At 42.9% G+C, this 17,574-nt stretch overlaps 1 protein-coding gene across 1 annotated transcript in view; it reads left to right on the top strand.

Annotated features, from left to right (window-relative positions):
- Nucleotides 1-3,010: 3,010 nt before the first annotated feature.
- The window catches only part of LOC147667235 (mastermind-like protein 3), a gene marked incomplete at its 5' end in the record, with an annotated part of 243,048 nt that continues 228,484 nt past the window's right edge, over nucleotides 3,011-17,574 (top strand). Inside the window, one exon of the mRNA XM_086948825.1 lies at nucleotides 3,011-4,528. Coding sequence (XP_086804951.1) covers nucleotides 3,011-4,528 — 1,518 coding nt within the window. The remainder of the gene's footprint in view (nucleotides 4,529-17,574) is intronic.

The raw sequence follows: 17,574 nt of genomic DNA, 5'->3' as shown, positions 1-17,574 counted from the left end.
TAATATAGTCCTTCTAAATAATATAATGTAATCATAACATGAGTGCGGTCCAAGAAATGAAAAGGTATACCAATCTGATTCCTTCTGTCATGGCCATGCATGAGGCCTGTCTCTTTCTGTGCTCATAGCACGCCATCTTCCTATTAGCAGCTACATTTAACATGGACCATGATTAATCACATCTAATAAAGTTATACATTGCACTCATGTCTTCATTAGTTCCACTTCTATATGCATTCTCTAAGTTAACTACATAATTTCAGAATATAGATGTAGTTACTATCAGCACTCATGGCATTTCTCTTCATGAATTGTGCTTACTACGTGTAAGTGTGATGCATTTCTACATTTTGGTCAGTTTGCGCTCTCTCAACTTTAACCGTTTACTTAAGAGCTACTTCATCCTGTGTTCGGTTCTGCACATCTCAAACCTTGGTATATCAAATTATCCAAGAACTGCGAATTTGAAGAAACATCCTTCACATGCTCACCCCTGTTCCGCACCACAGCTTTAGCAAGTTGCTGTAAGAAATGATTATTCCTTTTGTAACCTAAAATGATCCCTGGATATTTCTAAAATACTTTCAGCTAACAGACATTTTGTTCATTATTTATACTGCATCCTCTCCCAAAGACATTTTTATCGCCAAGCATGGTTTCACTTTTTATTTTTACACTGTGTACGCCCGAATAAAGTTTAAAACAGTGCAGTTGTTATGTTATGTACGTTTGTAGAGCGCATTAGGGATAGCCATGCGCTCAGCAGGTGAGTCTAGCCAAACATAGGTCCTAGCGGGACAACTTGAAAAGCCAGGTCTTCAGCTTCTTGAGGGATTCAAGAAGTGAGAAGGAAGCTCTTATGCGCACCAAGCTAGTTGTTCCGTACTTTAAAAGCTCAACAACCAGATCTGGTTTCAATATGAGTGGGAAGTGTGCAAGTAGGAGGCTGGATGAGCAGAGTTGTCTGGAAGGTTTGTGAAAGTAGATGGGATTGTTGAGGTATACTTGGCCAGTGTTATACAGTGCCTTGAAAGTGTGGGTGAGTAGTTAGAATTGTGCTTGTTCACGTATGGGGAGCCAATAGTCTCCTTCAGGTTTGGTGTTATTTGAGTGTGGTGTGGGAGCTTGAGAGTGATTCTGTCGCCAAGTTCTGAGTGGTCTTCAGCATTCTGAGGACCATTTTGTTGATTGCAGCTTAGAGGGTGTTCCTGTGGTCCAGCTTGCTTTTGACGAGGGCCCGTGTGATGGTTTTCCGGGTGCTGATTGGGAACCATTTAAAAATCTTCATCACCTACAGGGTATAAAAGCATGAGGCGGTGATGGCATTGACTTGCGCAGTCATGTCAAGTTTGCTGTTGATGACAATCCAGAGGTTCTTGGTGTGGTTGGTGGGGTAGGTATCGGTCCTAGCTCTGTTGGCCACATGGCGGAGTCCCACAGTGCAGTGCTCATGCAGAAGATGCCGATTTCGGTCACGTCAGTGTGGAGTTTCAGACAGTTTGTCTTCATCCAGTTGGTGATTTCAGTCATGCATGCTTTCACAGCTTAAACTAACGTGTTACTAAAGCTCCAACTGCTGGTCAGTGCAGAAGGCATGAATTGGACTGATTTGAGCTCGGTAAAATAAAATAAAAACTTTTCGGATTGGTAGATTGGTACTAGTCCCAACCCCGCTACATATGCTCAAAAGTTGTTTCCCTCTACTACATATTTCTAGGCTGCGCTGTGACTGGCCACGTTCTCTTCTACCGTCTTGCACCTCACTTATTTCTCCTCTCACCACTTCTCTCCCACCAATTGCCATTTCACCTTCCACTAACCACAACCTGACTCGAAACAAAAATCAGCCCTGGCAAGAACTTTTCAACCAGTCCCACACCGCAAGAAACCGTGACTAGAACTGGGCCATGGGCTGTTTGAGTTGGGTCATGGCAGTCCATCCAGCGCTGAAATCGTCCCCTTGCTTGCAGCTCAGTCTCAGACAAGCCATTCTGCCCAAGTAGCAAAATAGCCAGGCCGGACATGCCACTTTCCTCAGTACAGCTTTGTTCCTTTGTGGTGTGTTGAGTTAGCTTATAGAGCTAATGAGGGCAGAGAATTATTTTGACATATCACAACACGCTTTAATGGTTTAGCTATGCTGCTTTTTTATTTTTTAGTTCTTCTGCTAAAAATCAGGAAACTCAATGTATTTCATGGAAAAATAAAGGGCGAGTGAATTTCTGTCGCGAAGAATGTAAATGGAGTACAAGAAGTACAAGAACGCAGTTAGAACTGCTCTTTCTCCTTCTGTCATGGTACCCACAGGCTACAACATGGTAAACAAGCTGCCCTGGGGTGTTTTCCTAGTGGTTTATAAGAGTTAGCAGGACATCATTAAGATTTCCTGTCGACCAAGAATGATAATGCGCTCTTTCAGATGTGGGTTGATGATCCTGCAGTAAAGATGCCCCAACAATGACCAGTGCATGATTAGGTAACGTCTGAGGTTTCTTCGCATCACGTCGTGTAGTGTGCATGCTGGGCACCAAAGTGTCATTGGAATTCAGTATCAACGAACAGCAGTAAGGGGGCGTGAAGAGGCTTATAGCCATGAGGGTGTAGGCAGACCTTTTTTGGAGTAAATATCCAATTTGCCACCCGGCAGTGTACATGTGTTTACAGAACCAGAGGGTGCAGATAGGACAGTTCCTCAATGCTAGTTGTAAATTTGATATCCCATTATTATAAATGGGCTGCAAATTGTTATTAATGATGCATGCATTTGCCCTTCTATTAGGTTTTAATAGCGCTGTAAAAATAGCACTAAAAAGAAGTCCTTAGAACACATTATGTCTCTTCTATCACAAGGAAATGGTCGGTGGTGAACAGAACTCGAATTGTCTTTTATGTTTGTATTTTGTGTACAGGATCGCTGTTTTCTATGCGCATGTTCCTGTCTTATTTTTTTAATTACATTTTGCATGGACATATCTGTTACTTGACCATCTCTATTTTGTATTTCTTCTAGCTACAAGAAACTGTAAAGAGGAAGTTGGAAGGAGCCCGCTCTCCCGTCAATGGAGAGCAACAGAATGGGATCTGTGATTTCGACTTCTCTCCAACCAACAAGCGGTCAAGGAAAGAGATCCCCGGGGTTGACCCAATCACCAATTTACCCAATAATATGCCCTTGCCTTCTGTCTCTCCTCTTCAGCAGCTGGATATCAAGCCATCTTTGCCCTTGCAAAACAGTGGCTCTCATTCAGGCGGCCTAGAGGACATGGGTAAGAACGGCGGGCTGCCTGACATTAAGGTTCCAGCCAATGGCTGCAGTGACTTGGAGGACGGTTTTAACATTCTTCAGTGCAAGGATCTGAAGCAAGAGCCCTTGGACGACCCCACATGTATAGACAGCTCGGAAACCTCCCTTTCCAATCAAAATAAATTGTTTTCCGATATCAATCTAAATGACCAGGAATGGCAGGAGTTGATTGATGAACTGGCCAACACTGTCCCGGAAGATGACATACAGGATTTGTTTAATGAGGATTTTGAGGAGAAAAAGGAACTTGATTTCCCCAGGCCCACATCTCACACTCCTATCCCCCAAGAGAGTTTGAGTGTGAAGAGTGATCCTGCCCACTCACCTTTTGCTCATATTCCGATTGGGTCTCCTCAGGTGCGGCCGTCTTCTTCAGGTCCTCTGTTTTCAAATATCAACACAGCCTCCAGTATGCCTTCTGCTTCAAGCGCTCCTCCTTCCTCAATCTCTGCAAGCTCACCAGCCTCCTGTGTTGTTCACTCTCCCCAAACGCCAAACCAGGCTCATACGCCAGGGCAAACACAATCCCGTCCTGGAAGCGGATATATGATAAATTCAACTGGGCCAGTAGCGGGGGGAGGTGCGGGGCCTGCTCCAGTGACTGTAACCAGTGCAGATTTGTCTCCAGCCGAACAGCTCAAGCAAATGGCAGCACAACAACAACAAAGAGCAAAGCTCATGCAGCAGAAGCAGCAGCAGCAGCAGCATGCAAGCCAGGCAGCGAGTTGGTCACCAGTGGCACAACCAACTAGTCCATACGGAGGGCCATATAGTTCAGAAAAACCAAATAGTCCAATGATGTATCCCCAAGCCTTTAACAACCAAAACTCTATTGTGCCCCAAATGGCAAGCAACCCTGCGAAAACAACAATGAATAACTACCTCCCACCAAATCATATGAACATGATCAGCCAGCAGCCAAATAATTTGGGGGCAAATGCGGTGCACAAGCAGCCTAACATGCTCAGTTATGGCAACACAAAACCTCTGACCCATTATAATGTGGACCTGAGTCAAAGAGTGACCCCACCAATGGCCAGCGCAACCAAGAATCCCATGATCCCTTACATGCAGCAGCAGCAACAACAGCAGCAACAACAAGCACCACAAATACCAGCCCAGATAGCACATTTGAGTGAGGAGCAGAAACGCCTGTTGATTATGAAGCAGAAGGGACTTATAAACCAGTCTATGGCCTATGCAGCTCTTTCATCTCATGGTCAGGTGAGTGAGCAGCAGACTCAGGAACGTTGGTTGTTGTGCTTACTCTCATTCCATTAGAATAAAGATGTAATGTGGTACTACAGACAAGACTTTGCCATTTCAGAAGCAACCTATGGCACATATACATCCCACTTTCACATTTCTTCTGGCTGTAGACATCATTAGTGCGTCTAATATGAATTATTCATGTTTCAACTGTTCCAAAGATTGTGGGCCTTTTTTTCCAGAGGTTATGTACTGTAGCCAGGTTTGCTGTGGGACTATTGTTCTGCCAGAGCAAGGTTTCTTTGAAGGTCTCAAGTCAAACTTGTGAAAGGGATGCCAGGGTGTTATGACCTCAAAAGGGCACAGGTGTGTATTGTCCATTCAGTTGAGTGCCATGTGTCCTGATGTACTATGTTAGGACACAGTGCACATTTATACAAGTTGGTTACATTTTACTATTGAGGGTCTTGATGTGGCGAAGAGGATTTTACCTACGAAGTTGCAGTATGAAATAGAAAATTGCTGGGATTGCCCTGACATTTATAATTAACCTGGCCAGAAAAGTGGGTGCAGAAGGATTTCAAAACTTAACAAATGCCCATCTGATTCTCACACACACAATATTTGACTGGAATGCTAATCAGGGACCTATTAGAATCATTTGGTTAGACTTAGCATGCTGTTGTGACCAAATGGTTCAAAAAAGGTTTTTAAAAAAGTCAGAAAAGGAGATAATAAATAGGATGTTCACACGAAGATAAGGTAAGGTGTATGGGTCTGAAGGGATAGGCTTAAGGTCAGGCTTAGGGTTTTGGTGAAAGCTTGAGAGATGGATGAGATAAGTGTGAGGGACAGTTGTTTTAGATTGTGTTTTATGCTCAGATGTATCCTTCTAGTTAGAGTAAGACTTTAATTAGTGTGAGAGTAAAGGTTACAACAGGGATAAGATCAGGGATAGGATTAAGGTATGTGTTACTGTTGTGTGTAAGGATGAGGAAAAGGGTAAATTAAGGAAAACAAATGCTCAATGTAACTTCAAACCAAATGCTTAAAAGCAGTGTCCATTTAAGTTGAAATAAGCTATTTATTGCCTTTGCAAAATAATGTTTTTCTCGCTTGTTGATTCAGCTATTCACATAGAATCAATCTAGCCTTTTCAGTCTGTCCCCAAAAGACAACACGTGTGACATAGGGATTGTAGGTCTGTATAACTGTGGCATTGCATTATATTTGATGTGCATTGATGTTGAGTACGGCAGAACCTTGGAGTTGTAAAAAAGGTTTGGTGTTTTTTTTTTCAAGCCTAGACCAGCGGTTATTGATATGTGGTCCAGGGGTCGCCCCCCCCCCCCCCCCCCCCCCCCCCCCCCCCCATGGGGCCTGCAATACCTACTCACATGAAATAATAATAAATATATAAATATATAGCAATAAATAAAGAAGCAAAATTTAAAGTTGGAAACGTTGCTTAAATGTGAAGGACTTTGAAATTGGAGGCTAGAGATTAAGTCAGCATCCTCAAATTGATATGTGGGAACAGAGCAGATGCATCAAACAGAATACAGCACGGATGATGAGCAGCCTCAGTTGAACTTAGAAAACCCGACCTTCCAATTAAAATGAACATTTGTATTTTTGTGTATTGTTTTGAGGCTCAAATCATTGAAATTGCTTAAACTGTGGTCCTCCATTTCCATTAATGACTCAGTGGGGGTCCCCAGATTTCAATAATGATTCAGTGGTGGGGTCCATATAAGTCAAAAGGTTAAGAACCACTGATCTAGACAGGACATATTTCGCTCCAAGTAGCTTTTTGATAAACTTAATCTGTTTCCAAAGGTGCTCTCCTCACATCTGTAGAATATCCTGTATTTTATCTCTGCAGCACTGACAATGCTCTACTGCCTGGAAGGTCGAAATGAGTGTGAAATCAAAATAGTTTGTTATAGAAACTCTGTGAAACATGGCACTGTTGCTTTGTAGCGACCAAGGTGACTTCACGTAAAGTGTTTTACCAGGGCCCTCCTGATAGAGTGTGACTTGAGATATTTCAGTTGTGCTTGACATTTGAAATGGAAGAATATAAAGGCAAATTACGTTTCTTAACTGTGTAGAAGACATTGCCCATATCCTGTAAACGCTGCAAGTCTGTTTAACTAGAAGTGAGAACATAGGTAAGAGGCAATCGGTTGCGTATTTCCAAACACAGCTGATATTTCACCTCACAAGCAGGGCTGCCTTTCATTGGTGTAGTAACCACAGGGTCCATGAGTTCAGTGCGCACCAGTATTGCTGTTTATGGTCTGTCTTGAGAGTGCAGCTGTCGCGAGCATCACTAAAGAGGGGATTGGTCTCGGTCCACATGTTGGGAGCCTGAAGTACATATTTTGATTGGGCAGAAGTTATTTGCTTCTACAAGAAAAGTGCTTGCCCTCCACACAGCTGTGATAATTGTATTTATTGGTTCAGCTACCTGAGCCTGAACTCTCAGGGCGCACACATGACACTGTAATACTGTAAAAGTGGTTCAGATATCTTGATAATTGATAGTGTTTTTCTCTGGCAGCAGCACAGATGGAAGGAGGGCAGTCATTACCCTACATAGATATTCAGGTCTAGCTCGCCACCTGACCTTGTAACCCAAACCATTATTATTCTAATCTAGTTCTTTACTGCCACACAAATACATATCCATTCCCATGCTATTTAGTCGTAATGCTTCACAATACCATACAACATACCTTTAAAGCCAGAACTTTTGACATTCGCAATGCTTCTTTTTTTATGTGTGTGTTCAGCCATGGGAGAGATGGGCCCTTTTTTCTTTGTTTACATTAGTGCCCATGGATAGCCATTGCACACATGCCAAACAGTCGGAGCCAAAGCAAAACAGAAAACTTTAGTCTTGAAAGCTCACCTGCACTGCGGCATCTTCACGTACAGCATTATTTATTTATAACCCCCAGTTGTAAAATGAGGGTATGGGGAGCAAAGGAGAATTCATTTTTGTCCTCCAGCAGCTGTAATTGTTTGGGCAAAGAATATCCTTTGGAATGGGAAACCCTAACATATTGCTACCTACGAATAATGAGCGTTGACTCTCTCAGGCCAAGCATCCAGTGCTGTTATGAAGTTCTAGTGATTAGCGAGGCCTCCTTAAAAAATGCATTCTCAAAGCCCGAAGGTCAGGTCTTGGCAAGCTAGTGCAATGGTTGATATTCTATTTAATTTTTTGTTGCATGTATATGCCACATAAATAAAACAACTAAAAAATGCTACACTGTAAAGGTAGCGGACACACGATTGCAAGAAAAAAGGTAAATAAATAAAAAAATTGCTGTTAGCAGCATGTGTCCTTCAACAGCCTTTGATTTGTATGAGAAGTACAAGACCTTTAAGCAGCAAAACAACTTCATGTTTTTCTTGCCACAGCAAGTCTTCTATGTGATGGCACTGAGTCTGCGACTGTACGTAATAGGGCTGTTGAAGGAGCATCAGCGGATGAGGCTGTGGTGGCAAGCTTGATAGCGCTGCACAGCCAGTGGTGATACAGGAGTATGACTGGAGCATCCAAGGCCAGTAAGGTGAGCAGGCCATGCCGGCTTCTTACCCAGGGACGTCTGTGGTGCTGCAGCCAGAGAACTTTCCTCTCATCTGATTCTGGGCACACTCCTGCGGCACAGCAGAATTTCCTAGAGGGGTAGGCGGCTGGAACTCATTCCAGTCCTGCAGCGACTTGATCTCTCATTTAATGTAAATGTGGGAGTCTGGCAGGTATAAGGAAACGTGCTCACCAAGGCAGCATCCACATATCTCAAAAGCCCACTCGAAGCTGAGGACATCAGCATCCACTTTTGTAGTCATCATATGTGATCACTTCAGCTGCTTATTCCAGAAACCTTCATCTTCGTCTTTAGCCCTCGGATTAGATGGGGAAGTCTTCAGTGCAGCAGGTCTGTCAGTAGCGGCTTCAGTGAGCCCTGTGGAGCCAGCATTACCCATCTCAAGGATTCGTATTATACAGTGATGACTTCCATTCACATCTTAAGGGGCATCCTCGGCTCCTTTCTCAATCACCTCTAAGGTCAATGTTTTGTTGGCAGAAGCTAATCTGTTTTTGTGATCCCGCCTCTGACTGTATGTGCCCAGAACATGGGAGGGGACACGCTGCAAGGTACAGACAGAACAGGAGTGTTCTACCTGCTCCCCTAGTCTGTGATTCCCTGATTTCGCTCCAGAATTCAGCTTTCTGGATGATGTTTGTTCTGTACGTGTTTTGAAGCTTATGCAGTAAAGTGGGGTTGTCCTGTCGCCAGGGCACAAGTCCTAAAAAAAGAAGTGGGGAGATTAACCAGGTTAGGCAGTATGCAAGTGAAATCATGATGCGTGCCATCACAGTGCATATAGCGGTACAGAAGGTACAAAACCCCCTTTTTGTATCACAGCGCATATGTCACGACGCGTGATATTGCACGTGACATCACAGGAAAGGACCTCACTGGAGGTGACCTCACAAGAAGTAATATCAGATATTAAGACCTCATACATGTTTACCAGATAAATAATGAGTACATTTCAGTACATTATGAGATTTAACAAATAAGATTTGGTGTCAGGATTGTGCAAAAAAAAATGGTGCAACCCGACGTAAAATCGTGTCCTCAACTGATTTATATATTTCTTTAAGTCCGGCCACAAAGAAATTGGCAACAAGAAGAAGCATGGCAGTAGATCTGTTCTGCTTAACTGGTTGCAAAGTCTGCATTTTAAAATATTTCATGGGTTAAGGCATCTGTTGTAAAGGTGCCCAGTAAATCTCAGGGAATAGTAATAATGGTGAGATAACTCTGGAGGTGAACGAATTTGTTGGAGAGATCTTTGTTTTGTGAAGTCCCAGATTTGAATCAAAGTAGCATACTGGCTTAATGTGTCTCCTGCAAAACACATCACATAACATGCAGATTACAGATTTTTATTTTATGTAGATAGTAAAGTGGGTTACTGCTTTTAACACAGAGATCCTTTTGTTTCCTGCAGTTCATAAATTGTAATCTGTGTAATATAGCACGGTGAGCTATGAAGGAAATGTGACTCCTAAACCTTGTAACCCTCACTGTCTCATGTAACTCGTCTTGTACATTGAATTACACATGTACATGATTTATTGTCAATTTATAATGCCTATGTTACTTATAGAGCTCTGACACCCTGCATTGGGTTGCTTAGTGCTATAAAAGAAATAAAATAAAGTGCTATTGAAATTGGTATTTGTGTAAATACTGGGACAGATCAATACACCCGACATTCTTAAAGGGCACACCGCTCTGATATCAGGGAATGAAGAAAGGCAAAATCTGCCTCTCTTAAGTACCTGTGAAGAGATAACAAGCTGTGTGCCTTTGTTTCCCCTCTGTTGCATTTACATTTAAGTGTAAGGTTCCAGGCTGCCTCAAGTCAGGATATTCAAACAGAAGGAGCCCTGATGGCCCCTTAACTTCCGCCCAGCTGGAGGTGAAAAAAAGCTCCCTCACTGCCTGCACCTTGCTGCTGGGAATGGAAAGCAGACAGCGTACAGGCGCTGCTGAACATGTCCCGTTGTCTGAAAATTATACCGGGACAAGTTTGACATATTTCTGTGAGGCCCAAGGTCTTGGTAGGGGGTATTGCGTCCACCCTGTGAAAATAGTGGGTGGACGCCGTGATCCTGCATGTACCCCCGACTTGTGCCCTGCCTGTCACCTCTATTGCCCTCAAGCAGTAGATGTCTGTTTTTGAACAAAACCAAGGTTTTCTGACAGCAGTTTCCATTTTTAACAATTCTCCCCGAGCACTCAAACTAAATTCAAACAAAGTATTCAAAGTCCAGAATATAAATGTGAGTTATAAATCGACACAGTCACAGGTCAATAATCCAGGTAATGATCAGCAACTCAGGTCCTTTCAATCAAGGATGGTTTATTTTCTTGATAGTTCCTTTTCTTCAAGGTTCAAAGTTATCCATAAACATCAGTCATCAGAAAAAAAGCAGCCAACACGTGTTTCGTCGTGTTAATTTGTACACATTGACTTCATCAGGGCGTAATCCCAATATCCATCGACGAATTCTCTTCCCATCTGATCATTCAGAGCGCTGACTACTGAGCGGTATCGTGGATAGACGGACCCGCGACTGAAGACAGATCGTAATTTGTGGGCAAACAGCCACTTTGAATACAGTGAAGAGGACTCCTGTCCTGAATATACTTTGAGAGTGTGGGTCCGTATATAATACCGAAATTGTTACTTTAAAATCAGATGGGAAGAGAATTCATCGATGGATATTGGGATTACGCCCTGATGAAGTCAATGTGTACAAATTAACACGACGAAGAAGGCATTATTGCTGGTGCACCAAGTATTGGCTTTAACCCTCTGTCCATTTGTTTGCGGCAGAGTTTTTGCCCAATCTTTAACTTATTAACAAAGGGCTGAAAACACAGGAAATGGTCATTAACAGAATAGGTATGATATTACATGTTCTAGGCCACAGAAAAAGGTAGAAATCTGCCATTTGTAGGCTTATGCCTATAGTTTGCCAAAAGGTCCACGTTTGTCTGCTGTTCACAAACAGGTAAATTCACAAGTTATCGAATGATGCTTGTGACTTCAATAGATTTACACATTTGTCACTGAATCCCTTCAATTACACAATGTAAGTTAGCGACGGTTGTGGATTTCCAAGTGCACGCCTGACCTGAGTTAGTTGAGGTTGCTTCGGTACTTTAACAGGAAAATTAGTTGACTTTTTGGCTTGTCTCTTTAACACAGCATCCTTCCAAATACATAATTTGACCACCATCCCGCCACCACCACCCCCTACAAAAAACCTTACTTAAAGTTTAGTTATAGTTATTTCAAGGGTATGTAAGGTGATTTATAACCCTGTTCCACTAACTGAAAAGTGTTGGCTCTTTAAAGTTTGCAATATTTAAAGACCTTAATTTGTCTGGGGATGCTTTTATATAATCGGCATCATTACAATTACTATTTCAAGATGGCAGCAATACACTGTCCACAAATCTTTTGCCTTCATTTTGCCTTTTTGGGTGAAAAGGGAATTAGTAGCTACAGCAGGGCATTGCATCTGCCTTCCAGGGTATGGCATGTGATGCTCCCGCCCCCTCAACTCCAGCATTTTATTGGCAATGAGGTTTGTGAACTTAGAAAGCTGATCCATGGACAGCAAAATCGGTGATACGGAAAAAAACATCTCGAACAGCCCAATTTAGGTTTTGTTTGTGATCTGGCTCTGAAAAGATATAACTATTGGGGTTTCCTCTTCAAAAGCAAATATTTCTGTAGAAATCCGAACTGGAAACACACATTTTTTGAGCCTACAGTAGCCCTCCCTTCATAAAGTTGCATACAAGTATACACATTTTAAAAATGTGCATGCATCATTTTGGAACTTTTTCTGCAGGCTTTTCAAAAGGGTCACAGTTGTGCGATCAAAAAATACTTTCCCTGTAGAATTGCCTTAACCATAGCTTCACAGCGTAACGGCCAGAGCTGCCAATTTAGGAAGCTGGTGGGAACCAGGTTCGAGTCTTGGCTTTGGTGTCAACATCTTGGGATTCTGGGCAAGTCACTTAATCTCCCCGTGCCTACAAAACAACGCCTGAGACCCTCATGGGTGATTTGCAGCGCTTAAAAAATCCTGGATTCATACATTTGCTATCGCTGACTCTAACTCATTCCCACACGCATACATATGTATGCATGTTTGTAGTGGGGAAATGAGTTTATTGATTTACTCCTTCCTACTGCTTACAAAACAGAAAACGAAGCATTTTAAGTGAAAAACATGTCAGAATATCCAAAAGTGAAATAACTTAAAAGATGAGTTTTCAAAAATGGAATTTTCTGTGGGTGTGAAGATTGCCTTCCTTCCCCAGGCAGCCTCATAATGAGCATCAATCCGAGCATGTAGCCAGCTCCATTGTATGAAATGAGAGCTATGTGGGTGAAGGGAGAAAACAGTGCTCTACTAGATATTTGAAGAACAATTGTCACTTTTCCCCCAGAGGTATGTATGTCTGAAATGCAGTAGGTTGCACATGTGTGTGGCGGAGAGCTTTTCTGTATTTGACGTCCATTCCCTCATTGAGCCAATATGCAGTAATGCATTCGCGATGGCGCAACACAGGGTTCAATTTTCTGCTCATTCCATGCTTTGGTTACTGTAGCAGGTCTTCTAGTTACTCGTGGATAGAGTGCTAGATGGCTCACTCGCCCACTGACATTTTAAAAGTGTTTTTTTGGCAGACCGACAATTTTGTTTGTGGTTGCTTCCTTTGTTTTTGAGTTTGCAACTTTATTGTTGCTTATGTGCAGTTTATATTGGGAGTTTCAGGTCCTTTGTGCTATGGTGCTGGATTAGTAAGGGTGGAGAGAATTCACCATAGACAAAATGGGCAAGAGAGAAGAAACAGAAAGGCCTCGAGTAGTTGAAGCTGACCTCTTTCCAAAGCTGATGGCAAGAAGATTCCACATTTTAGGGCATAGTAGGGAGACCTTCCTCTGCAGGTAGATCTATTTTAATTTGGCAACACTATCACATCTCATGTTTTGTAAGCATACATTTGGAGAATTGATGTATATTCTGAGTGTCCTTGAACAGTATTTTGGGAGTTATGCCCTGTACTGCTCTGTAGGCGAGCATGAGGAACTAGTAGACAATCTGCCATAAAGCGACCACAAATGAAGTTTTCTGAAGTTAGGATTAATGTGAACTCTTTCATTGACATTGACCTTTATCCAGGAGGCACCTTTCAATGCTTTTTTGTTTAACTTGTTCTGAGACTGCAAAGTACTGTACACTACATTTTTTTATTAAAACATTGGACTGTTGGGAAGATGGCATTGCTTACGGACAGCAGCCAGAAGAGGTTATTTTTAGTTACCACGAATTAAAAGCATGCCATTACAAATATCAGTGGCATTTTCGTTTTTGTTGGTCATTATCCCGTCCTGCTCCTTAATTAAGTTTACAATCTCCAAATCATTGTATCCAGCATTACACATCATAAAATATATAGTGCAAATAAAAGGAACATATGGATTCGTCCATAATATGTACTAATGTCTCAAAGAGCCTTGTCTCGTATCTGCACCTTCAAGCCCTAACCTGTATCAACTACCCCTTCCCCGGCCCGTCTGTGTTGAGCATGCGCTGTCTGTTCTGAGGCATATTGTGGGTTACCAAGAAAATAGAGGGGCTTGGAACCTGCCCCGTGCTTACCTTTTGTTGGTTTTCCTTGTCACTTTCATTTGCCTGCTTCTTATTTGCGTCCTAGCTTGTCAGTCTGGTTTGTCCCTCCCATTGCCTTTCTGCTGCTTTACAACAAGCCCCCTGTTACCTCTCCTCCTTGTTCCTTCGTATGCCCTCCAGTATTTTGTTTCTTTGTTCCTATTTCTTCGGTTCTCCCCACACCCCCGCTTGCTTTAAAAGGAAATAAAAAAGAATGTGTATCCAAAAAGAGAAAAAAAGCACCCTCTTCATTTTGCTTACACACGCTGCACTACATTGGAGATACTGTGCAGTTTAACTAAAACTGGCGTCTTCCATCCTTTCTCCACGCATGCTTTTAATTCGTGGTAACTAAAAATAACCTCTTCTGGCTGCTGTCCGTAAGCAATGCCATCTCCCCGCCTCTGCTTTGTGCAGGTCACTCAGATGTCTCATGGAAAACAAAGGCAAGCATCTGTTACTGGCTGCTCAGCGTGTTCCTTCTTCCCCTCTTGGCTTCCATCATCTCTCGTTAAGGCCCTAATCCGTTTCAGGAGAGGGTGTGCATGTGAGTTTGTGGCTATCTGCTATGTCTAAGACTCTGCTTCTCAGTTATATCCTGAAGAAACCCCTGGGAAGGGGCAGGCCAATTTGCGGGAAATTATATGACCGTTTGAAAAAATATATTCAAATCTATGTGGGAAAACCGCAGAAAACACTGAAAAATCATAGTAAAGTGTCATAAAGAATAAGAGAACTACATCAGATTGCGTGCATGGTCTTTTCAGCATATCTGATGGTAGAGGAGCAAGCTAGTTGAAATATGTTGAGTCTCTTTCTCCCTCGTGCACCTCTCTTCAATGAGCTTTTGTGAATCCTGATGTCTCCTTTACACATGCCCCAGAACCCATTTCTTGACACCATTTCGGTGTCTGTTGCCAGGGTATGTGCATCTTAGCACACCTTTCCTTGTGCCTCCTTTCCATATCAATGCATCTAACAGCCACATGTGCTTGCTGCATGCAGTTATATGTAATCGATAAAACCCTCAGTGGGTGGGACTTGGTTAGGCTACTTTCTACAAACACTCACTGTGTAGCTGCAGATTGCTCAAACCAGCTTGCAAATAAGTGCAGCTGTTATTGAAACCATTACCTAGCTGAGCCGGCGCCTGCAGTGTTGCTTGTCTAAGTTAATAACTGTCACTTGTAAATGTAAATGTAAATGTATAGGCATTTATATAGCGCACTACTTACCCGTAGGGTCCCAAGGCGCTTCGACCGCTGCGAAACCCTTCCTGGCTTCCCTGAGAGATGGTCCCTTAATGGGTATCTCCAGGGTGAGACCAGGCATCCCCAGCGGTCTGGTGGGGCCGTTAGTGAAGATGAGGCAAGCTAATGCCCAGAGTTGCCGAGTGTGATCGCTGATCAGAGTGGGCACCGAGGCGAGAGAATTATCGAGTCCGCTGACCCTGGTCCAGAAACCTGCCGCGCCGGGAATCGAACCCTGGTCCCGTGCCGTCCTCTGCTCTCGGGTCTGCCGCCTCTAACCAGTGAGCCACACTACTTAAGCTCCGCCTCCTTGCTCATGTCATTCCTACGTCCGTTCTGATGTTTCAGCACACCCTTTCTCTGCCTTAAAATCCGGAGTAATCTACAACATTTCCAAAATGTGTGCAAAGTTTGCAAAATGTCCGTGCAGGAATTTCTCTGAATATTATAAATGTAAGTTTCCTTCAGAAAAATCTGGACCTTAGATTTAGACTGTCTCTATCCTTGTGGAATCGAAGGTTGGGGTAGCAGATATCTGCTGCCCCCCTGACTGCTTACGATATCAAAGGAGTCTACTCGGCGCTGATTTCAGTAAGATGGAAAACCTACAGGAATTTCCTCCCCAGTCTAACAGTCCTATCGCTTTGGGCTCATGTCCTGGTTGGAATGATTGCTTCTGGTAATTTAGTTAAGGCACCAGAGTCAGAAGCTGTATTTTAAAATGTGGATTCCTCCAGTGGTAGATGTTATGCTAAGTTTCTTGGTTTCTTCTAACACACTCAGTGCAGATGAATGTACCGCCCAAATTTTCCTTAGGCATGAAGTTTTGAGTAAGTCATTCAGGTGAATAAGGTGCCACCCAAATTTTGTCTAGGAAGATCAGAAGGCCTGCTATGTCTGGATGCTCTTATTTTGTGATAGAGTTTATGCGGGAGGCACAGGGAATGAAAGGGCCCACACTGCCAATAAAGGCCAGGGAAATTGGACCTGGAAGTTGATTTTGCCTTTCATCTGTGAAATTTGGAAGTTTCAATAAAGGGGGTCAGCGGTTCCGTCGCTCACCACATTTAAAATGTATCCCTGCTCATTTTGCTTTGTCGTCCATCATTTGAAAACATTTTGCAGTGTGCTTTTCTGAATACCTTTTGAGATAATGAACTATAATTGCAGATTATGATAGGATCACCAGAAATTACATGTTAATTTCTGAAAATTGTTAGCCCTAGAAAGTATAAATTAGGATATAGAAGAATTAAAATAAAAAACAATGTTCGCCCCTCTCTGTACCATGACCTCTAACCTTGACTCACGATTTCCTGGCTGTGCTCTTCCGGAAAATAGGTATTACACAGTCACTCCAAAGCAAGAATACAGTTTGTTAACCCAGTGCACCGCACTGTGAATTTGGTCTCCTGCACCCAGAATGAGGGGCTTGAGGTAGTCTGCCATTGGAATCTGTTCTTCACAGCCTATTAACAAGCATTTGCAATGCAATAGGTCTCACATTACTGAAAGTTTGAGCTATTGGCGTTGCATTATTATATGCAACTCCAATAGCTCAAATTTTAGTAATTCGAGACCTATTTGATTTGCAAATGCTTGTTTTCTATTTATTTACTTTTGTAGCAATCGAGGCATGCTGTGCTTTAGCTTTAAACATCTAAAGCTAAAGCGCAGGTGCCGCCATTGCTACAAGGGTAAACAAATGTTGCACACTTTTTTCCCCATTTATTTAGTTTTGAAGCAATTGCTGCACCCACCCTGTACCTTAAGATGTTTAAAGTTAAAAAGGGGCGATTGTAACAAAAGTAAAGAAATCGGAAAAGAAGGTGTGCGGATGTATTTTTTTCTAGTTATTTACTTTTGAAGCAATTGCGGCACACCACGCTTTAGCTTTAAACATGTGAAGGTAAAGCACAGCGTGCCGTAAATGCTAATTAAATAGATAAATAGTAATAAAAAATAACATTCTAAATTTCACAGAGTGCAGCATCTCGAGTTGAACATGTGCCGCCTCGTACAGCAGCTGCAAACCGGGGTTGCAAAAGCCAAACACCATGTTGTGCCTGCTTCAGCACAATATTAATTAACTAAATAGTGCTCACTAACTGTTACCACCTTCGGTCCTCATGACGGCTCCTGGCCGTTATGAGTCACAGTAGATGTGTGGTAATGACGGCCGGGAGCCGTCAGAACATTGCCGCTCCGCCCACGCATGGTTAATTCCCCTGTGCGGGAGAATTCATCCGTGGGCGGAGTTCTGACGGCTCACGGCCGTCATGAGCACACGCCCACCGTGATTTATGACAGCCGGGAGACGTCATAAGTACCTGAGCGCCCGCACAACCCTGTACCCCCTCGCACCGCATTGAAATTCACGCCGCGGCAAAGGGGCTAATGAAAGCTAGAGAGTAAGGACACCTGTAAAAGGGGCTGTTCTCATGGAAGGTAACAACAAAAGAGATGGAGGTATTAAGGAGGGACTGTTAAGCCTATTTACAATTCAAAAGACACCATTTACA

Source organism: Lissotriton vulgaris, unplaced genomic scaffold, assembly GCF_964263255.1.
Source record: "Lissotriton vulgaris unplaced genomic scaffold, aLisVul1.2 SCAFFOLD_2024, whole genome shotgun sequence".
NCBI classification, from domain to species: domain Eukaryota; kingdom Metazoa; phylum Chordata; class Amphibia; order Caudata; family Salamandridae; genus Lissotriton; species Lissotriton vulgaris.
The sequence above is the reverse complement of the archived record's forward strand: the minus strand, read 5'-3'. Positions and strand labels throughout refer to the sequence as shown.